General features: G+C 46.1%; 1 protein-coding gene across 2 annotated transcripts in view; it reads left to right on the forward strand.

Moving 5' to 3' along the window:
* The first annotated feature begins 11,034 nt into the window (after nt 1-11,034).
* The window catches only part of Bace2 (beta-secretase 2), an 80,936-nt gene continuing 70,321 nt past the window's right edge, over nt 11,035-21,649 (forward strand). Inside the window, exon 1 of one of the 2 annotated variants that reach the window (XM_036203895.1) lies at nt 11,035-11,418. In XM_036203895.1, coding sequence (XP_036059788.1) covers nt 11,119-11,418 — 300 coding nt within the window. In that variant the 5' untranslated portion in view covers nt 11,035-11,118. The remainder of the gene's footprint in view (nt 11,419-21,649) is intronic. The other variant, XM_036203894.1, reaches the window with a different exon arrangement.

Consider the following 21,649-nt stretch of genomic DNA (forward strand, 5'->3'; position numbering starts at 1 on the left):
TCCTCTCTTAGCTGTCCATGTGGCATGTCCTCTGGGCAGCCTGACAGAAAGCTGCATGCATCTTCTGGAAAAGGGCATGGAGCTATTCCTGAGGCTGTAACAACCTGTTTCAAGCTCAGTGGCACACAAAAGTATGAATGCCATTATCTCAGAGGTATGGCAAGAGTCACTGGGCACCTGTAGACATCAGCACTGCTCTCCTTTCTGGTGGGTTTAGGATGCTTTTATTTTATGACCTGTATCGGTCTCTTGGGCATTCCTTGGCTCACAGTCCCCTCCCATCCCTTCTAAGCTATCAAAGCTGCACCTCCTTTGTCCTCCAGCTGCAGCCATGGCTCGCTCTGAGCATGTCCTTTGAAGTGAACAACAAATGAGTCAGTAATAAAAATGAGACCTTCCTGCTGCCCTCTCCACCCAGACCAAGAACAACAACAGCAGGCGTTTAGAATCCTCAATGACAATAGCAGCACACACCTCCAGATAAATTTGCCTGAGGTGACTCAGTTGGTGCCCCTCATCATAACAGTGCATCCTGAAAGTTTATGTGCATTTTGTAAAGAGGAATACATCTTATATGCATAAAGAACAGCTGATAAAGGGGAGCTAAGGTAAACCCTTACTTTCCTATATCTGCAAATGTCTGTCTGTCTGTCTGTCTGTCTCTCTCTCTCTCTCTCTCTCTCTCTCTCTCTCTCGTGTGTGTGTGTGTGTGTGTGTGTGTGTGTGTGTGTGTGAGAGAGAGAGAGAGAGAGAGAGAGGGGGGGGATTGGGAGAGGGAGGGAGAGAAATGTAATGTGTGTGAGTGAGAAAGAGAGGGAGGGAGGGAGGGTGAGAGATGTGGTATGTGTGTGGGGTGGGGTTGGTGCATGCACGTGAGTCTGAGGTATGTGCACTCATGCACACACATGTGGAGGCCAGATCAGGATGTCAGGTGTCTTCCTCCATCTCTCTCTATTGCTTATAGCCCAGGTCTGTCACTGAACATGAAGCTTACCTTTTCTTGACTAGACAAGTTGATTAGCGAGTTCTTCGGCTCTGCTTGTCTCTACTCCTTTCCCCCAAAGCTCTCAGTGCTGGGTTACAGTCAGGCCCAATAGCACCCAACTGCCTTGGTTTCCTTTCTGCTGCTGTGACAAACACCACGATCAAAACAAACTTGAGGCAGGAAGAGTTATTTCATCTTACACTTCCACATCACAGTCCATCACTGAGAGAAGTCAGGGCAGGAACTAATGCCACAGAGGAATGCTGCTTACTGAGTTGTTCTCTCTGGCTCATTTATGTACCCTTCTTATATAACCAGAACCACCTGCCTAGGGGTGGTATAGCCCACAGTTGCTGTGCCTTACTACATCAATCATCAATGAAGACAACTACTCACATAGAGCCACAGGCCAATCTAATCTGGGTAATTCCTCAGCTGAGGTTCCCTCTTCCCAGATAAATTTAGATTCTATCAAGATGACAACACTATCATAGCAGCCCCGCCCCTTTAAACATGGATGCTGAGGATTTGAACTCAAGTCTTCATGATGGCAGAGTAACCATCTTCCCTACTGAGCCATCTCCCTAGCCCTTTAACCTTAGTTTTTGGACAGAGAGTAGGGTCTCTTGTTGTGGAATATTATTTTAAGGTGTGTTACATTTGTTTATGCTCTGGAACATTTGTTTAATGATACAAAGATATGTTGCATACCTTTATGTTGCATTTGTTTAACTCTGTGAAGCTGTGTTACTGTGCCTGTCTAAAACACCTGATGGTCTAATAAAGAGCTGAATGGCCAATAGTGAGGCAGGAGAAAGGATAAGTGGGGCTGGCAGGCAGAGAGAATAAATAGAAGGAGAAATATGGGATGAAAAGAAGAAGGAGCAAGAAAAGGAGGAGAGGAGGACATCAGGGGTCAGCTACCCACCCACTCAGCTATACAGCAAGCCACAGAGAAAGAAATTTTAAAAGGTATACAGAAATAAAGGGAGATAAAAACCCAGAGACAAAAGGTAGATGGGATAATTTAAGGTGAAGAAAAGCTGGCAAGAAACAAGTCAAGCTAAGGCCAGGCATTTATAATTAAGAATAAGTCTCTGTATGTGATTTATTTGGAAGTTGGGTGGCAGTTCCCCCCCCCAAGAGTAAAACAACAACAACAACAACAACAACAACAATAACAACAACACAAATCCCTCACCAATGTAGCTAGGCTGGCTGACAAGCAAGCCACCACACCCTTTGCAGGATTTGCTTATCTCTGCCTCCAGCACTGGTATTACAGGTCTGTGCTACCACGTCCAGCATTTTACATGGGTGCTAGGATCTGAACTCAGGTCCTCATGTTTGCACAGCAAGCATGCAGTTTTCTAAGCCATCTCCTTAGATCCCTCATCAGTCATCATAAGGAGATAGGAAGAGAGCATGCGCTTTAGAAACCAGCTGCCCGGAGTTCAGATCCAACTGTTCATTATTCCATACAACTTTGATCATCAACCCTGTGCCTGTGTCCTCCTGCAACACTGGTACCTGCATGTCCTCTCCCATGACTTGAGGACGAAAGAAACTAGGATTATGGCACCACTCTGACAATGACCACTTCCAGCAAAATACAAGCGGAATGGATCTAGCCAGGTGTCTACAGACTACATGAGTCAATGGCTGTCCTTGTGGTTTCAACAAAACAGTTGACCTAAGCGATTCAAGGAAGGTGGAAGTTATTTCAGCTTACAGCTGGAGGCAACACAGTCTGTCATTGTGGGGAATACACCACAGCAGGGAGGGATGACATGGCGGCAGGCACAGGAAGCCTGCTGGTCATATTACAACTGCAGGCAGGAGATGAAAAGGGAGTGGGACTAAACTTAAGCCTCAAGGCCCATGCCACATGTCTCACCCTCTCCAGCAAGGCTCTACCCTATAAAGGTACCCTCCCAAACATGCCTCCAGCTGGGGGTCAAGTGCTCCAACATGTAAACCTAGAGAGCCATTTTACAGTCTAAACACAATACGAAGCATTCCTAGGCAGGAAGACCTGCCCAGCCAGCTGCTTGTTGTGTTAGAGGACTCAGTTTTCTGGCTCCACAACTATGGCCATCCTGTCCTCTAGGTCCAGGCCAGTGGTCACCGGCTGCCAGGACCATTGCAGTCACTTTCTAGCTGGTCCTCCCTCCTGTCTCCAGACTCACCGCACCCCAGTCCCCTCCACTTGCAAGCCAGGCTAGGGACTCCAGTGAGGAAAGGTACCACAGACACTCCAGTACACTCCGCTGGAAGGCACTTCAGGGTGTTACTCTCCTATACAGGCTCAGCTCTAGAGAGTGACAGACAGGTGTACTCAAGTAGTGAGGATGGTGCTGTCCACAGTGCCACCAACACCTTCTGCTGTGTACACACTCTGCAGAGAGTGTTCTGTGACCTTCAGAAAGGTCATCATAGCACTAGCCCTGGATGAAGAATGCTGGCTCTGCATATTGGACCTGAGGCTTTGAATACCATTCTCTCTACTCTCCAAATATTAATTCTATGCCTCAGTTTCTTTAAAATGAAAGTAATGAAGGGCAGACTGTCAAGAATATTCCTAGGGTGATACAGTACACTTTAGAACTTGCTTAAAGTGCTCCCAACAAACTCAATACTGGAAAACCTCATTTTACCATCTAAATGTGGAGATGCATGTCTCTGCTTGATAAGACTCCTACACACACACACACACACACACACACACACACACACACACACACACATGCAACCATTATTATAGCTGAAATCATTAATAATAATATCATACTATATTCCTAGCAATGTTTAAATTTCTGTCTCATAGTTAACTGCCATTTTGTTCCAATGAGGGTTTAAATAAGGTCCACATATTGCAACTGATTGACAGGGGCATGAGAACCTCTTAATTGACTGCAGGGGATGGCGAATCTTCAATGAAATGGATTAGCAAACAGTAAACATTCTCTGCTGCAAGCGCTTAAGCAAATGAGTATGGGTATGTGTCCCTAAGACTTTATTTACAGACACAAGGCCAGATTCATGCCCCAGGAAGTCATCTGCCAACTTGTGGCAAATTGGTTAGGTCACATTCAGACCTTCTTCTTTGGGTAAGAATAAGTCATATGTAGTATTGTATATGTTCATTTTTGCCACCTTTCTCTTTCTCTTTCTCTTTCTCTTTCTCTTTCTCTTTCTCTTTCTCTCTCTCTCTCTCTTTATATATATATTACATATACACATATGAATTATTTATGGATATTTAATACATATATACATTATTTGTGGATATATAATACATATGGAATTCACAGGAGCTGTTCTAGTTTCACTTTTGTGGCTATGATAAAATATCCTGACAAGAAACAACTTTGGGGAGACAGCTCAGGGTTTAAGGCTGCATTCTGCTCTCACAAAGGACTTTATTTCAGTTCCCAAGCTCCCAACTCCAGCTCCGGACCCAATATCTTCTTCTTGCCTCTTCAAGTCCTTCACTCAACATGTACACACACACCCTACACATATATGCATATTTTTAAATATATGATAAAAATTTTAAAAAGAACTTAGGAGAAGAGGATTTATTTTAGTGCACAATTCCAAGGTAAAGTCCATGATCACAGGGAAGTCAGGGCAAGAACTTAAAACAGCTAGTTACAACACATCTGTAGTCAGAAGTAGAAAGAAATAAACACAGGCATGCCCACTTGTTCATAACCCTCTGCCTAGGAATGTTGCCACTTACAGTGGGCTGTGTCTTCCCACATCAATTGACTAAGACAAACACTGTAGACATGTCCACAGATCAACACAATGTAGGAAATTTCTCACTGAGACTCTCTTCCCAGCTGATTCTAGGTTATTTCATGGTAACGATTAAGTTAGTCATCATAGGGACATGCAAATGGCAATATTCTAATTATACTCTTCCTTCTTCATGTATGATGGACAATGTATGTCCATAAAGAGAAGCATGTCATCATCAATTATTCGTTTATGAGGAGTCATAGCTTATACAGGAGTTAAGAAAACAAATGTTTGATTCTTGTCTTTTCTTTGCCAGCTTTTAAATGTAATGAGTTGGGTTTCTTAGCAGTCTACAAAGCTAATCATTGTACCTTTAAAAAGAACATTCCAAGCAAACAGATTTAGTATAATTGAAGTGTTTGGAGCTATTGCAGTCACTGTTTCTCATGACATTTAAATGTCCCAGCTTCACCCTGCTTGTGATAGGACCTGAGTACTCTTTGATAGCAGCCCTGCCTTCTGGTGTGACAGAGTGTTCTAGGTTAGCTCATTCACTTTACAAAGTCAGTCTTTTCTCTCTAGTTTCTTCTGGAGGAAATGCTGTTTAAAAAACATAATCTAAGTAGCAGAAGCTCCCAGTTTCTGGAAACTTCCGGAGGACACCAAAGAAGAGAGTTTTTTTTTTGTTGTTGTTGTTTGTTTTTCAGAATAGAAGACCCTGGGATTATACACTGGAATTTTAAATCAATCCAGTACTTCAGTCGACAGTTGCATCTCATTTTTTCCATGTTCAAATTCTCCTTTCAGCCAGGTTGTTTTAATTCCAGCAGTTCTGGATACCTACCTGGCCCTGCCCTGGCCCCAAACCACCTGAATGGGACTGTCTGGTGAAGAGCTAAAGGCAAGATTCCCTGGGTGATTCTGATAAACACAAAACCACAAGGAGTGCACAGTCACCAGTGTGGGGTGCTGCCCAGGACTGTCTAGTGAGAATACAGGCTGAGAACTATCTAGGGTAACCCACAGGTTGCAGGGGGGGTACTTGTAAGTTGAAGAGTGAAGGAAGATAAAGTTGTTAAAAGTATAGGTGAGGTTGGAATTTTCTTTGGGCAGCCAACCAGCTCCCAAATAAAGACAGAGACTTATTAATTATAAATGCTCAGCCTTAGCTTAGGCATGTCCCACTAGTTCTTTTAATGTAATTGAACTTGTTTCTATTCATCTATGTTTTGTCTTGGGGCTTTTTACCTTTCTTTCATTCTGTATGCCCTATTTTCTTGCTTCCTCCTTGGCTGGCTGGATAGCCCTTGGTGTCTCCCTGGTGTCTTTTTCTTTCTTCTTCCCACCTAAATTCCTCCTCCTACTTATTCTCCTTGCCCAGAAGTTCCACTTATACCTCCTCCCTTGCTATTGGCCATTCAGCTTTTTACTAGATTAATCAGGTATTTTAGACAGGCAAGATAAAATAGCAGCACCATCTTTACATAATTAAACAAATGTAACACATCTTTACATAGTTAAAAAAATGAAATACATCTTTGCATAGTTAAACAAATATTCTGCAACATATAGGGATGAGGGAAAGCTCATTTGGTAAAGAGCTTATCTTGTAAGCAAGACTTGACTTCTATCCCTAGAACCCACTTAAAAAGCTAGGTACAGCAGCCCACATTTGTAATCCTGTCACCGGGGAAGTAGAGACAGGAGGACCCTTGAGACTTCATGGCCTGCCAGTATATCCTGATCTAAATGAGAGATTCTGTCTAAAAAAATATAAGGTGGAGAAAATTTGAAAAAGATGTTAGCATTGGCCTCTGCTCCATCACACATGTACAAGCATACACAAAGAACTTGGCTTAAAGATAAGGAGATAGAATAAGATCAAGAAATGTTTAAACAAGTGGAAGCTTTAGCTTGTGTATACATGGGTGGGGAGGATCCAGGGGGCAGGCACAGAGCAGGACTCAAGGAGAAAAGAGATGCAAGCTTGCACTGGGCTGCAGGTGGCTGGACCCATTTGCAGCCTTCTGGAGCCTCTGTGGTAGAGTAGAATGTTGCCCCTTGATCCAGGTAGCAGATCCAAAATGTCCAGGTCCTGTTTGGCCTTTCCTCCAGCTGAGGACAGAGTGTTTGATATACAGGGCCAATTATGTTATGTTGATGATGAGACAAGACTCAGTAGATGGTGGGTGGTTGGCCTCAAAACTGTGGGCCCTTTAGTCAAAACTGTTTCATGAAAGAACTAAAATATACTTTGCCCTTTTATGCTATCAGTCTCCCAGTAGCTTCAGGCCATGTAAGATGCAGGCAGACTAAATGCAGAAACAGTGGGGAAGACCTGACGGTCTTCTATTAATCCAGATAGTAAAAGAAATTTCACATGTGTAAAATAATGTCACTCCTTGCAGTAAGTTTTTTCCAAATGATGTGGTCTTCATTAAAATGTTGAGTTGGGGCCAGGAAGACAGTACAGTGGTTAAAGTGATTGCCACATACATATGAAGACCCTATCTTGGATCTCCTGAACCCAAATAAATAGCAGGTGGGCATGGCAGCCTGACTATAATTCTAGTCTTTCAAGGTAGAGGTATGGCGCACCCGCACCCCCACCCCACCCCAGCTTGCTGGCTAGCTGGACTGATTATGTAGTCAAACTCTGGGCTTGATTGAGAGAGCCTACATCAATGAACAAGGTAGATAGTGTTCAATAGAGAACAGTTCCCAGGATCAACCTGGGACTGCCACATTATGTGGATATACAAGTGCCCATACAAGCAAACATGCATACACATCACCGTTGTTGTTTGTTTTTTCACTTTTGAGGGGCCCACCACCCAGCTCCCAAATAAATCATACATGGAGGCTTATTCTTAATTATGAATGCCTGGCTTTAGCTTGGCTTAGTTTCTAGCTAACTTTTCTTAACTTAAATTATCCTATCAACCTTTTGGGCTTTCCCTGTTTACTTCTGTAAATGTTACTCTTACTCCATGGCTTGCTGTGTAGCTGGGTGGGTATCCCCTGGAGTCCTCCTCCTTTTCTGACTACTTCTTCTCTTTTCCCAGATTTCTATATCTATTTATCCTCTCTGCCTGCCAGCCCCACCTATCCTTTCTCCTGCCTCACTATTGGCCATTCAGCTCTTTATTAGACCATCAGGTGTTTCAGACAGGCACAGTAACACAGCTTCACAGAGTTAAACAAATGCAACATAAACAAAAGTAACACACTTTAAAATAATATTCTACTACACATCACACACCAAAAAAAGAGGAAGTTGGTTATTTGTTATTATTTTATTTATTTTGTGTGTGTACAAGTAAATTCATGGGGTATGTGCATGTACACACATTCTTGTGGAGGCCAGAGGTCAAACTTAGGTGACGGTCATCAGGAGTCATTTTAGTCACTGTTCCATTGCTGTAAAAAGACACCATGACCAAGGCAACTTGTAAGAGAAAGCATTGTAACTAGGGGCTTACTTATAATTTCAGAGGGTGAGTCCATGATCACCATGGCACAAGTGTGGCAGCAAGCATGCATAGCTTGGGAGCAATAGCTGAGAGATTACATCCACAGGCAGCAGGCAAAATCAGGGGTGGGGGAGGGCTAGAGCGGGCTTTTGAAACTACAAAGTGCACCCCCAGTGACACAACCTCATCCAACAAGGCCACACCTCCTAATCCTTATCAAGCATCTCCAACAACTAGGAACCAGGTATTCAAATGTATGAGCCCATGGGGGCCACTCTCATTCCAACCACCACAGGAACTGTCCACTTTTCCTTTTATTATTCCAGACAGGACTCTCACTGGGACCTGAAACTTGCTGGCTAGATTAGATTGGCTGGCCAGTGAGCCCTATGGATTTGCCTAACGCTGCCTCTCCAGTGCCGGGATTCCAGGGAAGTGCCACCATGCCTGACTTTTTAAGGGGATGCTCAGGATTAAACACACACTTTACCAATTGCTAATGTTTTTTTACTTCAAATTTGCAGTTTGCTAAGTACAGATCAACATACTGAGGCCCCCCAATCATTTGTAATAGGGTAACTGGGTTCTTAGACCGTAAGTTGGAGAACTTGTGGTATGAAAGGATCTCAGAATGAACAGAGCCAGTCATCTCCTGGGAGTGTCAGTAAGGCAGCCTATGCCAGGGGGATGCTGTGCATTTTGGGCTCACCTCTTCCTGCCTGGCAATGCTCCTGAGGCTTGTGGAAAGAAGGCTTTTACCTGGAAGTGATTCAAGGTTGAAAAGTTAATAAGAAGGAAAACCAAGGGTACCTCATGAGGGGACAGCAAATACCACTTTCCAGAAAACAGCTGTAGATAAAGCTATAGTGTCTCTAATCCAGTGGGCATCTTAGTGAGGATGGAGAACTCTTAAGACTTCTCCAAATAAAGACAAGGTGTCCAGTGTTGCCACTTCAGTGCCTGGCCAGTACTTTCTGCTGAGATGGCCCCACCACTCATTAAAAGTGCACGTGCTCCTGATACTGTGTCTTCATGCAGTTGCTGATATGCCTCCCTTTACCAAGGAAAGCTTGGGACATTCACGGTGCATGGAATAGAGAGTCTCAAATACAGACTTTAATTAGATTCGAGTTTTACAGCTTCCCCTCCTGTTTTGATGAACTCTTAGAGCTAATGTCTTTATTATTGACCTTTTACATGACACAGCACCTACATCAATGTCTGATACATTCTGTGTACTTACACAAGGCTGCCAGCCTCAGAGCTGTCTGGGTGGTTTTGAACCCTTCAATCCTGGACACCAAGGAACATAATAATCATCTCTTTAAAATTGCCCTACCCTTACAATCTTCGAATTTGAAATGTGAATATATGAATGTAAGACTCTGGATAACTATGCAGATTTATTGGGGAATAACAATTTAGGTTCTATCCTGGGATTCAATCAGGCCTTCCTTCATGTGGCTGGTGATTCCTTGGAGCTCAGATACAGGTTAGGGGAAAATGCAACTTATAACCAAAGTCATTTGGAAAGCAGTATAGCTGAAGATCTCGGACAGAAAGGTTGCTGGTACAACAAGATGGGATTCTGACATTAGGGAGGTGGGAATAAACGTGGACACTAGCATGGAAATATCTGGAAGTTCCAGTCAGGGATTAGGGTAGCTTGATTTCTATTCTCCACTGTTTAAAGATGTGTTTACTTGTTAAAACAACAAATAAATAAATAAATAAATAAATAAACAAACAAACAAAGCCAGCATAATTCAGCTGGAGGAGGCACAAAGATTTCTTCTATTCCTTGGTTCAGCAGAAATCGATGAGTTTAGCTAGTATAATTGTCCCCCCTGCGTTCAGTATTTGAAATAAAATAGCCCTCCGAAAGCATTTCTGCAGCTTTGGCATCTGTGGCTAAACACATATTAATTAGATAATCCACGAAGAGCTGGGCGGGTGGATCAGGGAAGGAAAGAGCAGGATGGCAGCCAATTCTGAAACGCTCATTTGGGACCCTGATAGTAATTCACTAAATAGTTATACTGACTGAACTCCTAGAGGACTGAGCTCAGCTCCTAGCAGGATGGGGTCTGCTTTAAGGATAGATAAGAGCAGGGAGGGAACTCCAGGCCCAAAGCCACCTCCCTAGCCTGCGGCTTTGGGCTCTGGGGAGGCCAAGCACGCGGGAGCAGCAGCAACTCAGACCTCTTCCCAGGAATACAAAGACTTCCCACCGACCTCCCTTAGCCCCGGAGCTCCCAGCCTCCATTCAAACTTCATCCTTTCTCTGAAAAAGGGTCCCCTAACTCCTAAGAAGTTGAAAGGGGAGATCCCCGAGTGGGAGAAGCCACGAGAGGTTGACGGACCACCACCACCACCACCACCACCACCCGCCCCCCTCCCCACACCGCCCCTTGGAGATGCGCTTGGCAAACAGGCGAAGTCTTTCACAGTAACCTCCTCCGCGCTCTGACCCGCGCCTCATCTGGGTAGTCCAGTCTCTGCAGAGCCAGGGTACCTACGCGGACCCCTCGAGCGCATGGGCAGGAAGTCAGTTCGCGCCTTCGCTGCGCCTTTAAGTGTTCCCGAAACTTTCCCGCAGCTCTCGGCTGAGCCTCGTCATATCCGTTAGCCATGGTCTCCCAGGCACGTTCCGAGGAAATTCTGCACTTCAGTTTCCCGGGGAAGAGGCGCGGCCCAAGCCCCGTGCGCCCCGGAGCCCCGAGCCCGTCTTTGACCTTGGCCACGGGGGGAGGGGATGGGCCTGCAGGGCGGCGGCCGCCAGAGGGGGCAGCGGCTGAGAACTTGCTCAACTCGGCGCCGCCTTCTTCTGCCTCCTCCCCGTCCGCCCCGCCCCGTCCCACCCGGCTCCGCAGCCCCGCGCATTAGCTGACTTGCAGAGTCCCCGCCGCGGGGATGGGCGCGCTGCTCCGAGCGCTCCTGCTCCCGCTGTTGGCGCAGTGGCTCTTGCGCGCAGTCCCCGCGCTGGCCCCGGCGCCCTTCACGCTTCCCCTCCAGGTAGCCGCAGCCACGAGCCGCGGATCCTTGGCCGTTCCCGGGCTCGGGACGCCTGAGATGCCCCGTGCAGATGGCTTAGCGCTAGCGCTGGAGCCCGCCGGGGCTGCCGCCAACTTCTTGGCTATGGTGGACAACCTGCAGGGGGACTCTGGCCGCGGCTACTACCTGGAGATGCTGATCGGGACCCCGCCGCAGAAGGTAGGACTTGAGGGCAGGAGCTTCTGAGAGCTGTCTTCGCACGGTTTAATGTTGCCCCTAAAGCAGAAGCCTTTCCCTGAGAGAAAAAAAGGGCTGTGGGAAGCTACGGTTGGACAGGGAGCGGCGGCGCGCGCTAGAGACGCGCTAAGGAGCGCAGCCTCTGCCCCAGCACAGCTCAGGGGGTGTGAGCAAATGTTTGGGAACTTGGTGGCCCTCCCCCACCCCGTGGGCCTGGCAGCTGTAGGGACCTGTAACGCGCTTCCTCTCCAGGAGTGACGCCTCCTTCCAGCAAGGTGGGTGGAGGGGAGTCTTGGAAGAAGGTGCTGTTAGGTAGAGGGAAATCATTGGAGTTGATACCCTCCTTCCATGCTGTCTCATTGCTAAAGAGACTCTTGGCCAGCATCCAAGGCGCAGTACCCTTTATAAAAGAATTCTCCATGAGCTCAGCTAAAAGATAGTCGGTTCTGAAGTGTCTGTTTGCCCCGCGGAGCCGCCTGCCTTCCTCGGAGTTGGTTTGCAGGCTTCCTCCTAGTTATCTGGCTGCTCAGCTTCTAGGCGCCTTGCACCCGCCAAGGCATGCACCCTGCGGGGTTGGAGAGTGTGAATGCCATTAACTACTGGGGGACTACACCAGGTGCATAGCAAGGCAAGGCGAAGACAAAACAAAACGCAGTCCAAACAGCTTTCTTCTCCTCCTTGTTCTGATGTTCATTTAACACTTCGTGTAGCAAGGAACACAGGCTCCGAAGCTTGGAGTCTGGCAAGGAAAAGAAAAGCCTCCTAGAAGTGATCCGACCTTCTCTGAGTTGAATGCACCGTATGAAGATACTTTATTTTTAACGTTGTCGTTGGGGTTTTTCATGCTGATGTGATTGCCCATAAATAGAACATGCTCATGACTTTTGTATAATTCTAATTAAATTATTCAAGACTTTAAGAAGACACACCATGCTAATTTTTAAAAAGAGAAACTGCAGAATAATTTCTGTAGCTGTTTGGTTAAAAAAAAAAAAAAAAAAAAAACCTTAAAGAGTAAATTATTTTGCTGAAAACTTTGGTTGTGGTTGCTGTGCAGGATCCTTGTGTGGCCAGCCCGGGAGTGGCTGCAGGGCAGACTGAAGTTGGGTCTGTGTCAGCTGAGGAAGCTTAGGGGCCCCTGAGCAGTCAGACCACCACGTGAGCATGATCCCAGGGTGGCGGGAATCCTGTGGACTGCAGGACTGCACAGAACCATACAAAAATCTTTCACACACAGGCCTTGACCGATTCCCTGTTTCGGAAACTTCTACTTTTAAGGATGGAAATTCCTATTGGTTTAGGGCAGAAGTGAAAACTCTCCTGAACTGTGAAGTAGGCTCCAGGGCTGAGGAAGAGGGAACCAGAAAAAGCTCTGAGAAGACATCTCTCACAAAGCTCCCCTTAGCCATTGCTTACCTTTGTTGATAATTCAGTGACCTTTACTTTAAACTCAGTGATAAAGTTTAGTTAATTAAATTAGCTGGGATGTAACAAGCGTCCAGGTTTGTATCCTTAGCACAGCCAAGGTTGTTTATCAGTTAGACTGTAGCATGTTTTCAAAGAAGGCTGTTTTGTGACAACACAAGTATCATTTTTGTGTGCCACAGGAGTGAACTGTTTTGTATCATGGCATGCTGGAGGGACAAGCTACTGCAGGGCAAAATCTGTGCATCTGATAATCCCTCTGTGAACACCAGGTGCTGGTGACCACTTTGCAGCCTGCCCTGTAGTGTCTCTGGCACGAACAGGGGTTTGCAGCTGGCTAGGGAAGGTAGTAGGGAGGTGACCTTTGAACCCCAGAGATGGTTCCTGCTCTAGTAGTGGGCACAGGGTCATGCATGTATTTTCTTTGAGTCCTCTAACACTTCAAATAAAATTGCTTAGAGAGAGAAGCAATAAATTACCAAGACTTCTTCAGGTGTTAATAGCTGTAGATAGTGTCCTGGGCCTCCTCACAGGATGACGACCTTGAGAGATGTGTTCTCTCTCATACCCCCCACCTCTTATATCTTAACAGTCTTGTGGGGGGGTGCATGTAGGGGTATGTATGTGTGTGTGTGTGTGTGTGTGTGTGCGCGCGTGTGCCTCTGGAAACCATAAGCTTGTGTGTTATTCCTTGGGGTGCTGTTCACCTTGAGTTTTGAGATAAGCTCTCTTGGTGGGATTAAGCTGGACTTCTGTCTCTGATCCCTGGTGCTGGGATTGAAAACATTCACCACAAACCCCAGCTTTTGTGCTAGCAATGCTGTGTGCCTGGAGGGTGGCAGGGGTGAGGTTTGGAAACACTGAATGACTTGCTCAGGCAATGGGAAGAAAGAGGGAGGGTGGGAATGGAGCCCAGATCCTTAACCTGAAGGAGCAAAGCTTTGAGCCACAGGCACACTGCACTCACTCCTGCATGTTTCCTGCCTGCTTTTCCTTGGTTTGTGCTACAAAGTGCCCTTCCCTGACCCCAGGGAGTTAGGGACTGTATGCCTAACTGTACCTAGACTCTGGTTACCCATTCTCCCTTTTAAGGCCATGCTTAAAGACAGTATTAAGGAATGAACTGTGAGAGGATGTTGGACCAGAGGCTGGCTATGAACCAAAGCCAGAAGACTCCTGCTGTCTCATGGAAAGGCCAGCCACTGGGAGTGTGCTTACCCCTGCCCTGCAGGCCTTCATACAAGAACTGGCATCAATTGTCCTGCCCATCGACTCTGTGAGGAGTCACAGGCTTCTGCCCAGCAGCCTGGAAGAGCCTCAGAGCCCTGTACTGGCAGGCAGGCCCACGTTGGCATGGAGATGAGAGTTAGGGTTGCACATTGATAGCATTATGTGACTCCTATCTAGCAGGAGAACCAGCATCAACTGGAACCATGCAATTTGGTCTTATTAATAATAAGGATGTTCAAAAGTGATTATAATTATAGCAATTTCCATTATTAAAATATACTTTCATGCTAACACAATAAAGATAGCAAAGGTCTGCAACTATATGCTTTTTGGTGGCTCGAAAAGGGCTTTGGGGTCTTTTTATTGGAAGATTTCCTGTCCGCATTGGTACAGATGAAACAGCTGGCAAACTGTTTTCACATTTAAGCTCTCAAATGTAAACATTTAACAAAGTACTTTGGCACATGTGCTGGGTTATTGATCAACCTCTTAGCACAGCAATTGAAAGTACAGAATGAGCTTCTCTATATAATTGAAGAGTTTTCTTTCTTTCTTTTTTCTTTTTTCTTTTTTTTTTAGAGTAACTCACCTGGGGTCCCCCAATCACATTAAGCTCACAGTAAATGAGGCTGGAAAAAGGAAGGCAGCCAGATGAGGGGAAACCTGGAAGGGACACTAAGATTCTGTTAAAGATGGTGAAGGAAGAGAAGGCCAGGACTTCTCAGGCAGTGGCCACTCATTTCTTCAGGTTAGATGTGGAGCCCTGGGCATTAGGAAAAGGATTCATCAGAGGATGTAAAAGACAGACAGACAGACAGAGCTCAAGGAGACCCAGCAGCAGCACCTATCTTTATTTCTTGCATATCCAATGTAGGTGTCCTGCTAAACATTTGTTTTGTGGGGTGTGGAATCAAACCCAAACTAGAAAAGTATTTCACCATTGAGCATTGTGTGTCCACCCCCTAACCCCCACCGATTGACCCACCTGCCTTGTGTGCTCCTCAGGTGAAGCAGTTTGCTCAGCTCACCTCACTGACTTTTCATGCCTTCCCACGGACACTGGACAATCACTTACTTTTTTTTTTCGAGACAGGGTTTCTCTGTGTAGCTTTGCGCCTTTCCTGGATCTCCCTCTGTAGACCAGGCTGGCCTCAAACTCACAGAGATCCGCCTGGCTCTGCCTCCCGAGTGCTGGGATTAAAGGCCTGTGCCACCACCGCCCAGCTTAATTTTAAGATGGAAACTGGGACTTGTGCTGAGTCTGTCATGTCTCCGTGGCCACGCTGTGAAGGGGCGGGTCCGTCCATCTCTTCAGGCTCCATCTGCACTTGTGCCCCTCCATCTCAGTTGGAGTGGCTTTAGAGAAGAGCCGTCTTCCCTTTGAGGACATTGAGGTGCTTTGGTGTCCTCGATGACCAGTGCTAAATGGTTTCCGTCTCTGAGCCTTCAGTCCTCCATGGTTGGTGTTGTTACCTCTGTATTAGTTTCTTCACTTTCCTAACAAACCTCCGTAGCCCAGAGGCTTGAAAACATTGGAATCTATTTCTTCATGGTTCTAGAGGCTGGAAGCCCAAAACTGGAGTATCATTGACAGGGACATCCTACCTCTGGAGGCTCCGGAGAGGATGCTTCATTTCCTCATCTTAGCATCTTGTGTTCTTATAGCTGTATTGGTCCAGCTTCTGCCTCCATCTTTGCTGACTTTCTTCCTTGTGTGTGTCTACATACGGTTCAGTCATTATAAAGACACCAGTCCTTGGAATACCTTGCTTGACCTTGACTTCTGTACGTCTGTGAAGACTCACATTACTGACAAGGTTCTGGGCTTACGTTTCCAACTCCTACAGTCATGCTCCACATCACAGAATTTCCATCAGCACTGGACTGCACAGACAATGGTGGTCCCATAAATCTGCATGGTCTATGATTCTTTAGCCATCTGTCTTAGTCACTTTTCCTGTTGCTATGACAGAAGACTGATAAAAGCAAATTAAAGGAGAAAGGGTTGATTCTGTCTCACGGCTCAAGGACAGTCCATCAGGGCAGGAAAGCCAAGGTGGCGGCCCGTGAAGCAGTCGATCATATTGCTTTCACAACTGGAATGCAGCAATATATAGTCCAATATTCCATCCAGGGAATGGTCCAGCCATGGTAGGCGGGTCTTTTCACCTCCATTGATAAGATCAAGGCAGTCCTCCACAGGCTTGCTCAGAGACTTGTCTCCCAGATGATTCTAGATTCTGTCACGTTGACAGTTACCACTAACAATCACACTATCTGTGTCTCATACCCTGTGCGATTTTGCACAGTGACAAAATTGTCTGATGTCATGTCACAGAACATAGCCTCATCCACAAATAGTGCCTGTGTCTACTTGGGGACGCACAGTTTTATTTTCAAGTGTCCTTTCTAAGCTTATAATTGCATAGATCCCACTTGTTATTTTTCAGTAATTTCAAATTGGAGTTCAAGTGCAGCATTCCTCAAGATTGATGAGCAGATGGTAGTTTGGGTTGTATTGGTTAGGGGCCTGTGGTAAGACAGTGAACTGGAGAGGGGCAGTGGAAGGTGGTTTCTGATGCTCTTCTGCATTCTCATGTTGGTGTCCCCACTAGAGATTGGTCATGTGTTTATAGTGTCTCTTGTCAGGTGCCTCATTCTAGAACGGCTGGAATTTGTGTGTTTTGGTTGAAGCCACCCAACTTCTGCAGGTCAGATCATCAGTATTTAAACACTCTTGAAGTTTGTATTCTAAAGACTTTATCCGGCTCTAGCCACCCCTCAAGAATCAGGATATGTGTAATATGGAGGCTGTCCAAGGACTCTTTCCTGACTGACACGCCCTGAGTATCAGCTTTCCTTGAGTCAGAGGTGGGTCAGCCTAACCTGTTGTTTGAGGTTAGCTGCCCAGTCTTCCTGTTTCCTTCAGGATGCTTTCAGTCCTCACTAACTGAACACCAGAAGAGAAAGAGTAAGATTAGCTGTTGCTATCTTTGTTTGCTTTCTGTTGCTAATAACAAAATACCACAGATCGGGTAAGTTATGGAGTTTATTTTGGCTTGTGTTTCTGGTCCAAAGTTGAAGGCCTGTGTCTGGGACTGTCTCCTTGTTGGCAGAGTCCCAAGGAGGCATCACATGGAGAGGGCTTACCAAACTGGCTTTTGGAGCTGACCCACCCTGAAGGTACTTTTTCACCAGCCATTCTCTTACCACCTGAATGGATTCATACTTTCATAACAACAGATCCTAGATGAGCTCCTAAACGGCCTACCTCTTCCTGTATCATAATAGGGAATAAATGTGAACGTGAAGATTGGAGGTGACCTACCATGTTAAACCATAGTCATCATTTTGCATACTGGCTTTGCTCTGGGTACTCTGATCTGGTGGATTTCTCAGTCTCTGTAGGGTTTGGTCACATGCTATGGGACTTATTTTCCATCTTAGCTTTTGGCTTCTGGGGTCAAGACTTTGGCTTTGGGTGCAGGGTCCACCCAGGCTTAGAACTGCTAAGGCCTGTCTCCTCACCACGCAGAGTCCAGCAGGAGCAGGGTGTCTCTGTATATGGATGAGTAAGATGTCTTCCCCGTGCCACCTAAGCCTTGCTTTTAAATTTTTTATTACATTTATGTATTTATTGTAGGAGAGGCATGAATATACCACAGGGCATTTGTGGAGGTGAGAGAACCACCTGTCAGAGTCAGTTCTTTCCTTCTGTAGTGTGGGTCCCAGGTATCAAACCCAGTCATCAGGCTTGAGGACAAACACTGTTAGCCCCTGCTGAGCCATATCTCCAATCCACATCTCCCTTTTGGCCAACGGTGGGATGTCTGCCCCTTTGGAGGTCTTGCTGTTTGCCTGACTCCCTTCTGGTCACCCTGTTCTGCTGTCCAGCCCTGGCCAGTCAATGGTTAAGTTGTGGATATAGGCAGAATGCTTCAGTGAGGGGAAATGGCCTCTCTGGGCTTTTCTAAGTTCTGGCTGTGAAGACACAGTTGTGGGTGGAGTGTGGGGAAGGATGAGTATTACATATTCTGTGTCACTTTCCTGACCCTGTGAGTCTATGTATGTGAGACACAGGTGAACTGGAAATCACTCAGCTCCTCTTAGTTCATGCTTGACACTATTGCTACCCAACAAAAATGGTCATGTTTTAGAATTCCCCGAAGAAGAAAAAGTGCCTGGTCATGCTGACATGCCAGACTGGGAATAAAAGTAGTGCTTTTGAGTTAATGACAGGCCATCCAACACAGGTTCCTGGGTGGAGATTGGGGTTTTATCACCTGGTACATTGCAAACCTGTGCCTGAAAACACACAGTGTCAGTGCTGCTGTGTTAGGAGGATGGAGGGGGCTGTCAGGTGGGAAATCAGGTGATGCCCTTCATCTGCTCCATCATTCCAGGGAGCCATGGTTGCAATGGGGAAAAGCATCTCTTTCCATCTCACTTTATCTTGAGAGTGTCAGGGAGCTAAGCACAGTCTCCTGGTCCCGCTGCAAATCACCACTGGCTCCACTTTAGCAATGACTTTGGCAATGGGAAGGAAACAAGTTCTGTGTGTCAGTCATGCATACCCTGCCAGAATCCAAAGTCAGGAGACAGACAGAATGTCCTGTGTGTGGATGTGTTAGGGTAATCTGTGACAACACTGAAGTCACTGGGGTCTCACCCTGTTGACAGAGACTTGTTGCTAGATATAAAGCCACATCTTGCTGAAGGTAGACATAGATTCTGTGGTGGTATTGTGTTCCCCAAAATATTGTGCACCCTAATAAATTTCTGGGGTCAGAGAACAGACAGCCACTGGATACAGAGGCTAGAAAATGGTGGCACTCATGCCTTTAATCCTAGCATTCCAGAGACAGAAATTCCTCTGGATCTCTGAGTTCAAGGCCACATGGAAACAGCCAGGCATGGTGACACACACCTTTAATCCCAAGAAGTGGGCCTTTAATTCCAGGGAGTGATGGCAAAAACAGAAAGATATATAAGGTGTGAAGACTAGAAACTAGAAGCATTTTGGCTGGTTAAGCATTCAGGCTTTTGAGCAGCACAGTTCAGCTGAGAGCCATCCAGTCTGAGGAAACAGGATCAGCTGAGGAACTGTTGAGGTGAGGTAGCTGTGGCTTGTTCTGCTGCTCTGACTTTCCAGTATTCACCCCAATACCTGCCCCAGGTTTGTTTTTATTAATAAGAACTTTTTAAGATTCCTGCTACAAGATTCCAGAAGTTTCTGAGGGACATTAGAACCTTTCCACCCTATGTGGTGCCAAAGGGTTTCTCCCATTGGAAGTCCCTCTGGGCAGCAAGAGTGTCTCTGTGGTGTAATATGCCTAACACTGTGAATGCTGAGCCCAGGTCTGTTATTTGCTGGATATTGGGTTCTGGGAGGAAGTTAGTTAATTTGGCTGAGCCTCAGTTTCCCAACTTATAAATTGGTGAGTTTTACCCAGTGATCTGAGGTTTCATGGAAGTTTGGACCCTCCTCCATTGTGATCTGTTCTATTGGCCAGAACCTTTGATGAGTCATTTGGGGAGCTGCATAAAGGCAGGATCTAGTGTCCCAGCCAGCAGGGATGAGAGCTGCTGCTGGCTATAGGTCACATCAGGAATCCCTGCTGACAGGAGCCATCTGGATCACCAGAGCTGGCTACAATGCAGAGTCCTGGGGCAGGGTCCACACTTCCTAAGTGAACTGCCATACCTGGCCTGAGATTTCTGCCATGCCTTATATCCCTCAGCCATGCTGGATTCTGTCCTTAGATTCTATCTGAAGGCCACTGCAGAGGTTAGCACCTCTGCTGTCCTATGCAGAGTGGCTATTTCTCATCTTCCTAGCCATGTCCTTGGGTGTTTCCTCCTCTTTGTCCACTTTAGAAATACCTCTGCCTTAGGCAGATTGTGTTCCAGAAGCTTCCTTGTGTTGGACAATTGGGAAGCCTGAAATGCAAGTCCTTTCAATGTGCTGCTCAGAGCTATGCTGAAGGCAGCCTTTTGAAATGCCCTGTCTGCACAGAGCCTTTGCTGTAAATCCAGAAAGCTTGAAACTGCCAGTGTGCCACTAATAAGGCAAAGTGAAAAAGGAAAAGCTATTCAAAACCCAGCAGATACCCTGTGCTTCTGTGTTGACCGTAAAGGAGCTCTAGCACCTGTGGCCACTTTGCTGGCCCCCATGTGATTGTGACCCACACTTACTCATAGGTACTCAAGGATCCGCACAGAGACAGTGTAGATGGAATAAAACTAACCAGCATAGACTCTTATTGACCTAAAGCTTATCAGTAGACTGGACCACCCTATCAGTGAGCCCTAGTTGTCTTGCCTGTTTCTACCTCTCCAACTCTGTATTTATCACCCTGTTCCACCATGTGGACTCTGGAGACTGAACTCTGGTCCATATGCTACCTATGGTGGGGTAGCGGTCTGAGTTCCCCATTATCTCTGTAAGACTGCTCATTGTGCTGAAGCAGAAAGGGGGTCGTGCTAACTGTTGGGCTCTATTGTATTCTCCAGAGCTGTCCTCTGGGAAAATTAAGACTCCCCACCCCCACTTTGTTACAAATGCAGATCACTTTATTTTCCTTAAGATTCATTTTTAATTTTTCATATGTATATGTGTGTATCTACATGTATGTATGATCATGTGACTACTGGTAGAGTCCAGAAGAGGGCATCAGGTCCCTTGGAGCTGGAATTAAGAGGCATTATGAGTCTCCTGATGTGAGTTCTGGGAACTGAACTCCAGTCCTCTGGAAGAGCAATATGTGATCTTGAGCACTGAGCCATCTCCAGCCTCACTGCTTCCTTTGTTTTATTGTATTATTTATTTACTTTTGGTTTTTCAAGACAAGGTTTCTCTGCATAGCCCTAGCTGTCCTACCTAGAACTCTCTCTGTAGACCAGGCTACCCATGAACTCACAGAGATCCACCTGCTTCTGCTGCCCGGCTCACAGCTTCTTTTAAATAAGCTGTTCTGGGCTGGGGAATAGCTAGATGGATCACTGGCACCCTGTCACTCATGGCTTTAGTGCCCACCTGTGTTAGACACCATGGAAAAGGGTAGGGAATCTAGACTGACAAGGTGGCTGTCCTGTGTTCTAAACTGTGGTCATCCTCACTGATGGGCCAGCCCAGTCTACCGATAAGCTTCAGGTCAATAAGAGTTTACACTGGTTAGTTTTCATCAAGTTGATAGAAGCTACAGTCATTTGGAAGGAGAGAACCTTAACTGAGAAAATGCCTTCAAAAGTCTGACCTGTGGGGCAAGTCTGTGTGGAATTTTCTCAATTAATGATGGATGTGGGAAGTGCCCCCTTGGACAGGTGATCTGGGTGCTATCAGAAAGCAGGCCATGAGAAGCAAGCCAGTAAGTAGTGTTCCTCAGTGGTCTCTGTTTCAGCTCTGGCCTCCCGGTTCCTGCCCTGCTTGAGTTCCTATCCCAACTTTCCTCAATGATGGATTGTGATGGGATATGTAAGTCAAACAAATCCTCTCCTCCCCAAGTTGCTTTTGATCATGATGTTTATCACAACAATGGAAAGCCAACTAATACAGAGA

Source organism: Onychomys torridus, chromosome 12 (assembly GCF_903995425.1).
Source record: "Onychomys torridus chromosome 12, mOncTor1.1, whole genome shotgun sequence".
Lineage (NCBI taxonomy): Eukaryota > Metazoa > Chordata > Mammalia > Rodentia > Cricetidae > Onychomys > Onychomys torridus.